The 12,763-nt window shown below is 39.5% G+C and overlaps 1 protein-coding gene across 2 annotated transcripts in view; it reads left to right on the forward strand.

Moving 5' to 3' along the window:
- tead3a (TEA domain family member 3 a) overlaps positions 1–7,007 on the forward strand; it is a 40,790-nt gene extending 33,783 nt beyond the window's left edge. The window contains exons 11-14 of one of the 2 annotated variants that reach the window (XR_013964134.1): positions 853–993; positions 1,830–1,982; positions 2,804–4,031; positions 4,289–7,007. Coding sequence is in view for 1 of the 2 variants with exons in the window: in XM_080764728.1 (XP_080620854.1) it covers positions 853–993; positions 1,830–1,982; positions 2,804–2,917 (408 nt within the window). In the remaining variant the exon portion in view is untranslated. Of the gene's footprint in view, positions 1–852; positions 994–1,829; positions 1,983–2,803 lie in introns of both variants that reach the window. The other variant, XM_080764728.1, reaches the window with a different exon arrangement.
- The last annotated feature ends 5,756 nt before the right edge of the window (positions 7,008–12,763 follow it).

Genomic DNA, 12,763 nt, shown 5'->3' on the forward strand with positions numbered 1-12,763 from the left:
ACAATTTTGGCCCTAAATGTTATGTCGCTTAAGGCATACTCCTTAAGAGGTTAGAATTGTGCCACTCAAGTTGCCATTGCAGCCAAGATGAATTAGCTCAGCATAAAATTATTTTCACTTGATTCAAATATGATATCACTCGTACGTGAATAGGGCTGACACGATTACACATTAAAGTTTACGATTAATTGTCACACAAGTAATTGCGATTAGAGATTTAATTTAGTTTTTTGGCATTGGAAATTGGAACATTATGAATAGAAATTACAATTCCATTTAGCCTTTTAGGCTTCGTAATAAAAAAGTGCACAGGGCAGATATGACATATAACTGAAATATGGTACTTAAAGATATAGCAGATCTACAAGCTTACAGTAAAACGTATCACAAAGCTATTTCCGCTATTTTATGTATGAAGTTTTTTCAACATGGACAGGATTATGACAAAATAATATAATAATACATTTTTACTTTACAATTGCGATTAGACAATTATATTGTGACACAACCCTACTCCTAAAGGACTGTCAAGGATCAAACGTTAGGATTATAGTATGCCAAAATTGCCAACTAGTGTTGACCCTCAGCTGGCCCTGGCCATCTGAGAGATCAGTGTCAAAGTTGAAAGTATCAAGGCCTGTCAAAAAACACTTTTTGGTCGACTAAAATCCAATGATATTTATTGGACTAGAATTAAAACATTTCAGGTGACTAAACTAAATGACATTTTATTCAAAAGACTATGACTAAACAAAATCAAATTGTACTGTCAAACAATACAGTGACAATACAGTGATTCAATGACTCTTTAACCTATGTCGCTGTCTCTCTTCTTTCTGGCCATGTCTGCAGGCGGACCTGAGCGGCGACATCGAGGAGGGCCCCGGTGTGTTCTACGGTGTGAGCAGTCAGTACAGCGGCATGGAGAACATCACCATCAGCGTCTCCACCAAGGTCTGCTCCTTTGGCAAGCAGGTGGTGGAGAAGGTCGAGGTAAGAGGACAACCTCTCCAATCAACCTTTAAATGTTTTTTTAAAGGGATATGGTTGGGTTAGAGGTGCTACATGTGACGATACACCTGGCTTTGATTCGATTAATTGCAAAACGTATTGCATAACAAGGCTAATTTGTCTGTGTCATTCTGTCTATGACACAGTATCAGCAGGTCACAACACACAGTCATATATAACTTCATACATTAGATATCAGATAACTCTGTATCTTACATTGGTGATTAAATCACGATGCAAACCCTGCCCACACACCAGTATCTTTTGTCCTACAATCTACATCTCTTTTTTTTCTTGATATATTTCAGATTTACTGCAATTTGAGCCTTTTGACCATTTTGACCTAAAGGTTAACCACATAAACCCTGTACTCCATTGACCAGACTCTCCCTGAGTTCTATAATATTCACAAGTTCACGCATCACATTTCTGAAACCTAATGTTTGCCATCCCAGAATCGAAACGCTATGATTCAAATCGTTGAGTGATCTCTTTAAAGCAGCATAATGATCGTTCCCACCAAGAATGAAAATCCGCTCCTCCATTTTCAACTTGCTTTGTTCAGAGACAAACCCACCTTTACAATACACCCAGACAGGCTGAATAATACTCTGCCGTGCGTGCATGTGGCCCTGATTTTGAATGTCATATTGCCAATGTAAAACTGCAGATGATAGCCTCATTACTATCTTTATCTCCATGATTCATATTGTTGCGCCAATATTTTAGTTTGAACTCTTAACAGTACGGCACAATATTCTGTTCAGCTGTCATGATGTCAGTAATGCATGTGTTTTATACACTTATTGTAATTTCAGACGGAGTATGCGCGCGTGGAAGGAGGGAAGTGTATGTTCCGCATCCACCGCTCGCCCATGTGTGAATACATGATCAACTTCATCCACAAACTGAAACACCTGCCGGAGAAGTACATGATGAACAGTGTACTGGAGAACTTCACCATCCTACAAGTAACTAGATCCACACACGTGTGTGTGTGTGTGTGTGTGTGTGTGTGTGTGTGTGTGTGTGTGTGTGTGTGTGTGTGTGTGTGTGTGTGTGTGTGTGTGTGTGTGTGTGTGTGTGTGTGTGTGTGTGTCTGTGTGGCATGTATTCATTTATTCTATGGCGGCTGTGGCTCAGGAGGTAGAGCAGGTCGTCCAATGATCCATGGGTCGGCGGTTCGAATCCTGGCTCCTCCTGTCCACATGTTGAAGTGTCCTTGGGCAAGACACTGAACCCTACATTGCCTCCAATGATTTGGTCGGTGTGAGCTTGCCACCATTGGTGTGTGAATGTGGGAAGTGAGGACGCTGGCGTCGACTGTTCGCCGCTTCACCTCCCAGTGTATGAATGAATGAAAGTGCTTTGAGTAGGCACGTAGTGCATAGAAAAGCGCCATAAAAATGCAATTCATTATTATTGCAAATCGATTCAAACTGGAGACAATTTAAGTCGATTTAATAAAAAGAAATAGGATATCGCAATGCAAACAGCAGAACAATACAGGATCTTTGTAAGGTAATTGAAAAATTAGCTGTATTAGGATTTGTGTAAGAGAAATAAAAAGGGGGTGTTTTTGGTCATTTGTCTGGAAAATTGTGTTAAAAAAATCATGAATGTTAACGTGAACCTAGTATCGCATCGTGGGTGGAGTGAATCGTTTCATGCCTAGTGTATACAAGTGTGTACGTGTGTGTTAATTGCAAACGTCTCTATTAATCTGTGTGTGTGTGTGTATCAAGGCCCCTCTGCAAATTCCTCTGTCTGTTGTTCTCATCTCGTCCACCAGGTGGTGTCGAACAGAGAAACCCAGGAGACTCTGCTGTGCATTGCCTTTGTGTTCGAGGTGTCCACCAGCGAACACGGAGCACAGTACCATGTTTACCGGCTAGTCAAGGACTAGCACACTGCCCCCCGCCCCCACAGCCCCCGCCCCCGCTGCCTGATAGACATGCAGAGACTCTCTAATAAGACTTCTCCCACCACCACACACAAACACTATTTCTATCATCTGTCGGACACGCAGACTCCCGTTCTAATACACCTGTCTAACAGCAGGCCGAGACTCATGCTGCAGTGCATAAAAACCTTTTTCTTTCTTTCTTTTTAAAGTTCCACGCAAAGATCGCACGACTTTCCCGTACTGGGAAGAGATTAATAGAAGTGTGGTTGATGTTATTGTATTGATCAAGTTTTTGGGGTTTTATTATTGTTGAAAAATCATGATTTCATATTGTGGTAGTTTTTCCTCTCTCTGATCTGACTACGGAAGATTACTTATAAAATCCAATCGACATATTAGCGACAATAATTGGTGGCCTTGAACAACACTCGCCTGACGGAATGTTTTATTAATGTTTTTAGTTTTTTTAGAGTCACTGACAGATTATTTTCACACAAATGTCAGACAATGGGCTGAAACTAAATCTATTTTTATTGGACATAGTTTAGCCACATTAATCCGGCTCACAACGCATTGTGACGCATTGTGAGCTTGTAGATCATCTATTTTTGCAATTTGTCGGACAGCAAATTCTATAAGGCCTTAAGTGGTTATTCAGATATACGCGATGCTTCTTGTGATTGTATGACTGAATAGATAAAGCTCCAACACTAAAGTGCACTAATTGGTAGGGCTGAGCAATATGTTATCCTAATCTATCGTTCTATGAGACCAGATGTATCGTCTGGAATTTGGTGGTATCGTAATATTGTGATATGGCATAAGCGTTCTCTTTTCTCTGGTTTTAATCACTTGTGCCTTATTTTATACTTTAAAGACGTGTCAAACAGTGGAAATAACAGATCTACCAGTGCAGGGGCAATTGAATGGGGTGGTATGGGCTGATTAATTTTAATTAACCCATTAAAACTGGAACGCATCTGTGTCATTTTAGATTTTAGCGTTGGCTATGCAAGAATAGCTCATGTAAAAGCTCACAGCCCGTACATGCATTGAGCACGTACACAGTGAGCATGTATTTTTTAACATTCTTGAAAAGTCTTCAATGAAAAATGTTGAATAATTTTGAATGATGAAATAGTTTGAGAACTGCTGATTTGGAAGGCATTTGTAGAATCAGCCTGCAGGTCTTAATGGGGTAAAACATTGCAGCACAGTGTTTTATATATATATATACCAATCTTGGTATATATATATATATATATATATTGCTGAATCTCATCTGTCTTCCGGTAAAGGCCAACACATACTCTTTCCGACATCGGGAAAATGTTCTGGTCGAAAAGGCTTATCGAACTAAAGTCCAGAGAGTCGGCACTTCTGGAGGTGCATGGTTCCGAAGGATAAGTTCCTCAATCGCCTTTCAAAAACTCGGAAAGACGTCAATTTGTAGTTCTATCACCTGCTCGTTTTAATCGGGAAGGAAGGTGTATGTGTTGCACTAGAGCTTACACTGGCTTGACACCTGCTGTGGCCCTGATTGGGGGGGGTGGGATTTTAAAATACAGCATAGCGCTGCTGTCGGGCAGAAACCTCTTATCTTCATATTCTAACTTTTTGTGGGTTTTTTGTGTAAATTAGTGCCCTACTTAATCACACTACAGCGTCACATTTGTTTTTTTAAAGTAGCAGATTCTTTTAATTTCAACCCTGAAAAGTAACTGTTTGGGATGTATGAGGTTTCCACGCGGCAGCGACAATAACATTCATCTCTTTGCATTGTTGCCGTTCTGTTCTCTGGTGTATATATACACACTCCATGCTCACAACGTGTCGCCATGAGATGCGACACGTTGAGGCACTTGTAGAGATCTGCTGTTTTCGCTTTTTTTTTTTTTTAAAGAAAATGTATGTCATCGTCACAGTAATTGATATCAAGGTATTTGGTCGGATGCATTAATTATCTTTGTCCATATCGCCCAGCCCTATTTAATTGGAAGTCCTATGGATTTTATAACTAGTTGTCAGAGGTCTGGTATGAGAGGCTAAATGCCTATTCATACTCCGCAGTGTGAAGTTGTCGGTGGTCACCTTATCACCTAAAACTGGAGTATGAATAGGTCTTAAGCTAGTGTTCGATTCAGTGTTAATGTTACTACAATGTTTGTTCCACTATAGTACGTATTATGCAGCGTAGGACAGTGGTTCTCAACGTGAAATCTGGGGGACCCCCAGGGGTCCCGTGGCCAAGTACATATCAAACCAGGGATCCTTTGAATTCAAAAGCTTGAGAATCACTGATGTAGGAAACACTACAGCTACAGTATATTATGTACACATTCTGTGATGTGTAGGAAACTACACTATACACTACAGTGTGTTTTAGGTCACTGCTTCGGGACGGACGGTGTCTCGGATTTAAAGGAGAATTCCGGACCAATCATTTTCTTAACTTTTTAATCTGACGTTATTTCCAAGAACGAGTGGTAGAGGTGAGAAAGTACAGGCTAAATCGTATATTTTGGTTTCTTTCATAATGACTAAGATACCTTCCACAGTGTTCTGTCCCAAATGGGCTGCCCTAAAAAAAAAACATTGCGGAACACACTGAGCTCCGGTGGGCTATAGGGATGAAGTTATGTCATTTTTCACCCATTACGACTCATTCATTGATATAATAAGTTTGGTCCGTAATTCTGCTTTAATCAAAAACCTAAGCAACATGTGACAGGCATCACACATACATACGCACAGAATTGTACATACACTACATATTGAATTGTTAAAGTCCTATTGGTGTATATTTGAGTGAACCATAAAGTAAATGGCAGCCTTTACACTGAGCTCCTAGCTGTTCATGGTACTCTGCTGTACGTATTGTGGAGGGAGAGAGAGAGAGATTAAGGTCAAAGCTAATGTAAAAAATCTGGATCAATATAAACGCAGTGGATTCTGACGTATAATATTCGCCCAAAAGTGGTCTCATTTTCCCCCCCATTAATTCATTCAGTATGCATGTTATCATTTGTATTTTTTCAGTTTGGTGGCGCCAAAAACCTGAACGAAGAAAGAAAATTACTTGGGCTGTTCACTGATTCTATATATATATATATATATATATATATACTATTGTTTTGTTTTAGTTTTCAGCTTAAGAGTGTATATGGGCTTTGCTGCAGTATTTCTACCTCCACATTGGGTTGGGGATTAATAAGAAGGTGTTTTGGTTCATAAGGCCTTAACTTCAGGAGCACTGATGTATAGGATATGTACACTACACTCTTAAATGGTACTGTTGATATAAGCCAAACCAAGGTAAATACTCATTTTGTATAGGTGAATTATTTTTATTTTTTCCTTTCGTTGTATTTTACCAGCACAGTGAGTGGTGTTATACACCAAACCTCATAAATGATGTGGATTCTTCCCCCCCCCCCCCCCCCCCTTTTATTTTCTTTATAATGTATACCCAACATCAAGGTACATGCATACCCACACTAAAGGTTACCACATACAATGCACAGGGGTAGACTTTACCTGACAAAACACTAAATAATTCAATGTAGAGCTGCCGATTTTGTTTTTTCCTTCATTGTTTGTTTAATGCAATGGTTATCCTATATGATTTGCTGTAAATGTGGCTATCGCCACATGTATCCGGTTTTTAAGCAGATTTCTTGTTTTACCCTCAGGCTGGCACTCAATCTTTATCTACAGCCATGTTGTGGAAGTTGACAATGATTTGACTTAACTTGTTTCGTTATGTAAGTAAGAGCTACAGTTAACTGGGGGTGCTGTTTGTATTTTGTTTTTATTTTTTAATACGATCTTCATTTTGTAAAAATGTAGTGCATTAGTCAACCAAAGGTAAAAAGACAAAAATGTGCCTCTCATCAGAACATTTTTTTTTAAAGCCTGATTTTAAAAAGACTTGTTGAGCAAAACTGACATCAAATGGCCATCTGCTGTATGGGTGGCTTGTGCCTACTGTGGTTGACGATGCCTAAATCACTCCTCTTGGTCAAGTCTGCAAGTGAAAACTGTATATTTACACTGTAGAGCGTACAAATAAAATCACACGGTGCCTGCAGAGTCTTTTGAACTTTGGAAGCTCGGAATGACGTCTACCAGTGGTGGGAGAGTACTCGCTTTTTTTCTTTTTTTACTTAACTAAAAGGATCAATGCCACCACCACAATCTCCAAATACTACTCGTAAAAGTCCGGTAATCAAATTTGAAGTAAAAATCACAGTGTGAAGTGAGGGGTGCTCTTATCATACATCATCTCATTCCGGCCAATCACAATTTGCGTCCTCACCTTCGTCTTCAATGTTTGTTTACACAAACACTCAAAGCTGGCCATTCATTGTCAATGGCATTCAATGTTTGTGTTAACACAATGTTTGTGTGTGCACAAACCTGGACATAGGATGGGCTATAGTGGCCCTCATAAACAGAGTGTTGGCATCAAGATATATAATTAAGTATCAAAAGTAAAAAGTACTCCATCATTACTCAGTACTCCGTCATTACTTAAAATGTCCCATTTTCACAAGTTCAATATGTGTACAAATCTTTGAAAATAGCAGATCTAGCCGCGTTGTGTGGCTATTTTCAAATAGCCGAAGTATATATAGGACTGAAGTGCTTAATCTATGTTTTGTAATAATAAAAATCTACAAAGTACGGTAACTAAAGTTTTCAAATAATTGCAGTGGAGAAAAAGTATATATTTGCCTCCGAGATCTAGTGGGGTAGAAGTAAAAGTAGGCCTACTGAACATTTGAAATACTCCTACTTACTTGAGTACATGTACTTAGTTACTTTCCACCACGGTTCTCTACCCACCATGTACAGTAACCCTCCGTAACTTGTAAGTAAAGGATCCATCATGTACCATGCCAGGGATGCATGCATGCACTGCAAGTGAGTACACACTACAGTATGACTTATGTGCAGTTCTTAGTTGGCTTGCTAGATGGCACTGTCCCACTTCAGTTATGGTAGGGACTAATAGTGAGTGGGAAAGAGTGTGATTGACTGCAGTAGGCAGACACCCACTTATACTATACTATACACTATACACTCATAGTGGCTTTAGTCTCTGTCTCTCTCACTTGAACCCGGCTTACTTTGGTGACAGTGTCGTGTGATGTGTCACTCACTAACTATAGTGTTTTTTCTTTATCTAGCTAGTAGCAACACATATGACTATGTATCAACAAAACATAAATCAGGCTTAATGTACAGTACACTAAATGCTAAAACAGCATTAAATTGTTGCCAAGTAGTTATTATAGTAATGTTTAGTAATTATAATACACAGTCACATTCATGCTGGAATCAGGAAAGACACTGTGGTCAAAGGTCAAACATTTATCTACAACAAAGGTCTTATCGGCATCGGTGTGTCGATATCGTGTTACCACACCCTTACAATGAGTTGATACGGTTAGGAATATTTACCACACCCAAGTAAGTCTAAACCTTATATTTGACTGAGGAGTCCAAACCTTTTGAGTTAAATATTTGGCAGTGTGTGCATCCATGGTTGCCCCTCGGGACTGTAAAATTGCACATTGATTTGAAATATTGTATTATTGCAGTGAATTCTTGTAAATGTGCTGTATTGTGTTTTTTGATATTCAGATCTACAATATGTAGGCCTATCTTTAAAAAAATGCATAATTACTCATTTTTAGTGTGGTTCACTTAGTCACACTATAGACGTGCGGAAATGACATCCATCATCCCATTCAGGATGGATACCCCTTTTGGTGTTTTTACCCTTCAGGACGGGAACCACTTTTGGGGTTCTTGTTGCTATGTACAGTATGTAGCAACATACATTTGTAATTTTTGAATAAATATTTATTTTTCAGAAATGGTCAGGATTTAGAAGGCGTTTTTACAATCAGCCTTGGTCCTTAAAGCTTCTAAAGAATAATATTTACTGGCTATTATCAGAGGCAGAGCATACGAAGGCGGAGGGGAGTGTATTAAGCTATTTATGAGGTCTGATAGTGTTCACATGTCGTGCTCGTTTATAGCCCCTTCAAATTATGGCAACAATATCAGGTAGACAAGGCTCACTTTGTCAACGTTCACAGTAGGGCGTGTCGTCAAACATAAAAGAAAAGTGTACCTCCAGTAGTTTTCTTTTCTCTCGGGTTAAAAGAGAACTGGTCTATGATGACTCAATTCGGCTGAATTAATTATAACAAACTCTACAGCCGTGCAGGTTAATGTTTGATCTATGTTCTCCTTCCCTCCCCCTCCTCCTCTCTGCCATACAGGTTGAAGAGTGCATCGGTGCATGTCTAGCTCGGCTGACATCTCGTGGGTGTCTTTCCCACTTCCCAGGCAGCACCTCGAGCTCAATGCCATGACAAGACTGAGCTTCTCTTCTTCCCCGGTAAGTCCTAATAGCTGCACCCTACGAGGACGTTTCACTTTCCATCGACAACACGTCAACACCCTCCCTGGAGCCTACTGGTGGCTCCTCTTCCAACTGCCAAGGACCTGGGAGTGGTCCGGTAATAGTCATCCGTAGGTTTGTAATTTACAGTACAACATCTGGAGGTTCACTTCAGACCCTTCCTCACCCAGGCATCCCCAGGCTTAAATATTGCAGCTGTTCTGCCAGCACGCTCACTCAAACATACAACTGATCCAGAATGCCACACCTCTCACCCTTCAAGGCTTCAACCCTGGCCTACATTCATGTATCCACATCTCCCCCTTTCTGCGTTCCTACACATGCATAGCTTCCAGTTCTTGCCTCTTGCCTGCATCCAATTAAAATGATGGCCTACAAGGCAATCGAGGGCATGATGGTACCTTCAGGACATGGTTCATCCAATTATCCCTACGATCCCCTTCCCACACTTTTCCATTGCAGAAACCGGCTCAACTACACGCTACACTACATGACTCCACTCGCTTTTACAGGATCCCCTCAACACTCCCCGCAATGCTCATTCCTTGAATCAGTTGTTGGGGTAGATGTAAATATATATGGAAGCCCATATTAATAGAATGACAATAGAAAAGAGCCCTACTTCAGACTGAAACTTGGCTAATATGCCGTGTGCACACGACTTTCTTGAGGCCTTGAAGTATACCTGCATAAAATAATCACTCGCTTTAGTGCTTTCAATCAAATGCTGAGAGTTGGCATCTTTAGCTTTGTAAATATGTCAGTCAGGATTTCATTCAACTGTGTAGAGTACAGCCCTCATGACAGCTGACAACAATGACATGCTTACATTCAGCATATACGCACACTCAGAAACGAGTGCTGGGTGTGGTACTAATTTAATATGCAAGTTGGCCAGCATCATAGTAATACACAGTACTATGAACATGCACACTGTAGGAGGTGGGGTAATGTTCCACGTGGTTGTATATCTTTTTTAAATGAACAAATCACTGAGTGGCAAGAGTTGAAGGTTTGGCCGAAGGGGATAGTAACAGTGGAACTGGCCAAATCAAACTATTATGTATGGAGGTATGATTGCAATGCAAAAGTGATTATCATAAAGAGAAACAGTGAAACTAGGAAAATACATTAGTAATAGAACAGACGGAAGGCAATACCATTATGCGTTGATTTCAAATAAAATTTATTGATACATGAGAATACAGAGAATGATGAAAATATCAAAAGAAATAAGAATAATTACACTAATCAAGATCAGGTTAAAAGTAAATGCTGTTTTCAGATTGTATTTTTATTTTTTTTTAACTTTTTTTTAAATCACAAATGCAAATAACTATGCAACCATAAAATGAGTACACACACAAATAAAGAAAATAAACGTAATAGACACGCAGAGTCGCAGACACACAAACACACACACACACACACCCCCGATCGGGACAAAAACTGATATAATATATCAGTTTTTGTCCCAATTTGTCCAATATTATTGGAACAAACAAACTCTAAATCCTTCATCATAGAGTAGGCTACAAACTAAAGAGAGCTCAAATCATATCTTTAAGCTCATCTGCACTTGACAAGACATTAGGCCTACATCAACGTTATCCTCACTCGCTCTGTGTACACCTTTGTCCTTTCCTGCTTTTTGACAGCTAGTGAGCTCTTCAGCATTCTGGACATGCTTTGTCCGACTCCTGACGTGAATGAAGTGACACTATCAGTGGTCTGAGGCTAAGCAAATGTTTCACTGTCACCCAGATAACACGTGATCATAACCATGATAACCATGATCATAGTAGTGTTCCAAGAGTGGAAAAGTATACACACTGCTTTGTCTCTCTCACACACACACACACACACACACACACACACACACACACACACACACACACACACACACACACACACACACACACACACACACACACACATATCCATTACATAATGTAAATCACACTCAGACATGCATGCCTTTTTTCATTTCTTTAGGGTAGCATAATAATAAACTTTTTGACAATGTCACAAAGTGCTTAACAATATAAAAACAACAGTGTTACATAACAATCCATTTACAACATCAAGGCAGAGTAAAATTACATTATCAAGGAAATTAAAAGCATACATTGTTTATGGGTTTAAAAAGGCTTTCCTATAAAAGTGGGTCTTTAATTTAGTTTAAAAAATAGCTAAGGAGCTAATAAATCTCAGGTCCGATGGCAGGTTGTTCCAAAGCCTGGGGGCCCTACTTGAAAAGGCCCTATCCTCCTTTGTCACCAACTTTGTCACCAACCACTCTCAACTTGTTCCCTAAACACTTGTGCAACAAATGAAAAAATGCTCCCATTAATCTTGTACAGATGTTCCTCAAAACTTCAGTCTGACACGAATGAGTAATTTATGCCTTGCCATGAAACTCTATAGGCTGAGGCTCATAAAAAAACACTGCAGAGCTGATTGCAATCAAGTTTATTTAACTCATAAATCTTAAATTTTAACACATACTCGACCTGCATATTAGACAGGCAACCTCACTTGACTGTTTTAATAGGCGGTGAAAAACAAATGTCTATGATTGATGTTTGATTTTTATGACCTTGCTTTTAAATGATTTAATCCAAATTGTATTCTATTGGTGGACCTGACCTGACCTGAGCTTACCTCTTTTTTTGTTGTTGTGTTCAGTGGTTGAAAGTAAGTATGTTTACTTAAGTACTGTACTTTTGAAGTACAATTTTGTAGTATTTGTATTTGAATTCCGGACTTTTACTTGTAACGCAGTATTTCGACATAATAATATTAATACTTTTACTCTTATAAGTACTTATTCGAGAGATGACTTCCGCACACCCGGTTCAATTTTATAGCAGGTGCTGAAGAAGGCCGAAACGTTGCTACGACTCTTAACAAAATAAAACTTCTTGAACCAGCAAGTGGCGGTGTGCAGGTCTCTCCTCCTTCCTTAAAACGTTTACTGTTATACAAAGTACAAAATGTGAATACTTTTTACACCACTGGTTGTGTTTCAGTTGATACACTGCTGAAGCACTTTGAATTGCACATTCCACTAATTAGGTCCTTTCCCAAAGAGTTCAAGGAAGGATCATGATTCATGCCCAGCAGTGTAAATTATGCATTGCTGTGTCTGCCTCTGGTGTCTACATACATGTTGCCATGCAGGGAACCACATGCAGAAGATAGTCCAAGGTCGATAAAAAGGGCTGGCTGGCACTTCTTCAAAGGGAGGAGAATCAGATCCAGATTGTGTTAATCAATGTGGAATGTGAACTTAAAAAGAACATAATTATTTTGCCCCTGCAGTCCTCTGTGTACTAGGCGCTCTGTCTGTGCTGTACTTTTGTACAATTTTGAGATATTTGTACTTGACTTGAGTAGGCCTATGT

This window comes from Protomyctophum bolini (genome assembly GCF_963924005.1).
Source record: "Protomyctophum bolini genome assembly, chromosome: 5".
Lineage (NCBI taxonomy): Eukaryota > Metazoa > Chordata > Actinopteri > Myctophiformes > Myctophidae > Protomyctophum > Protomyctophum bolini.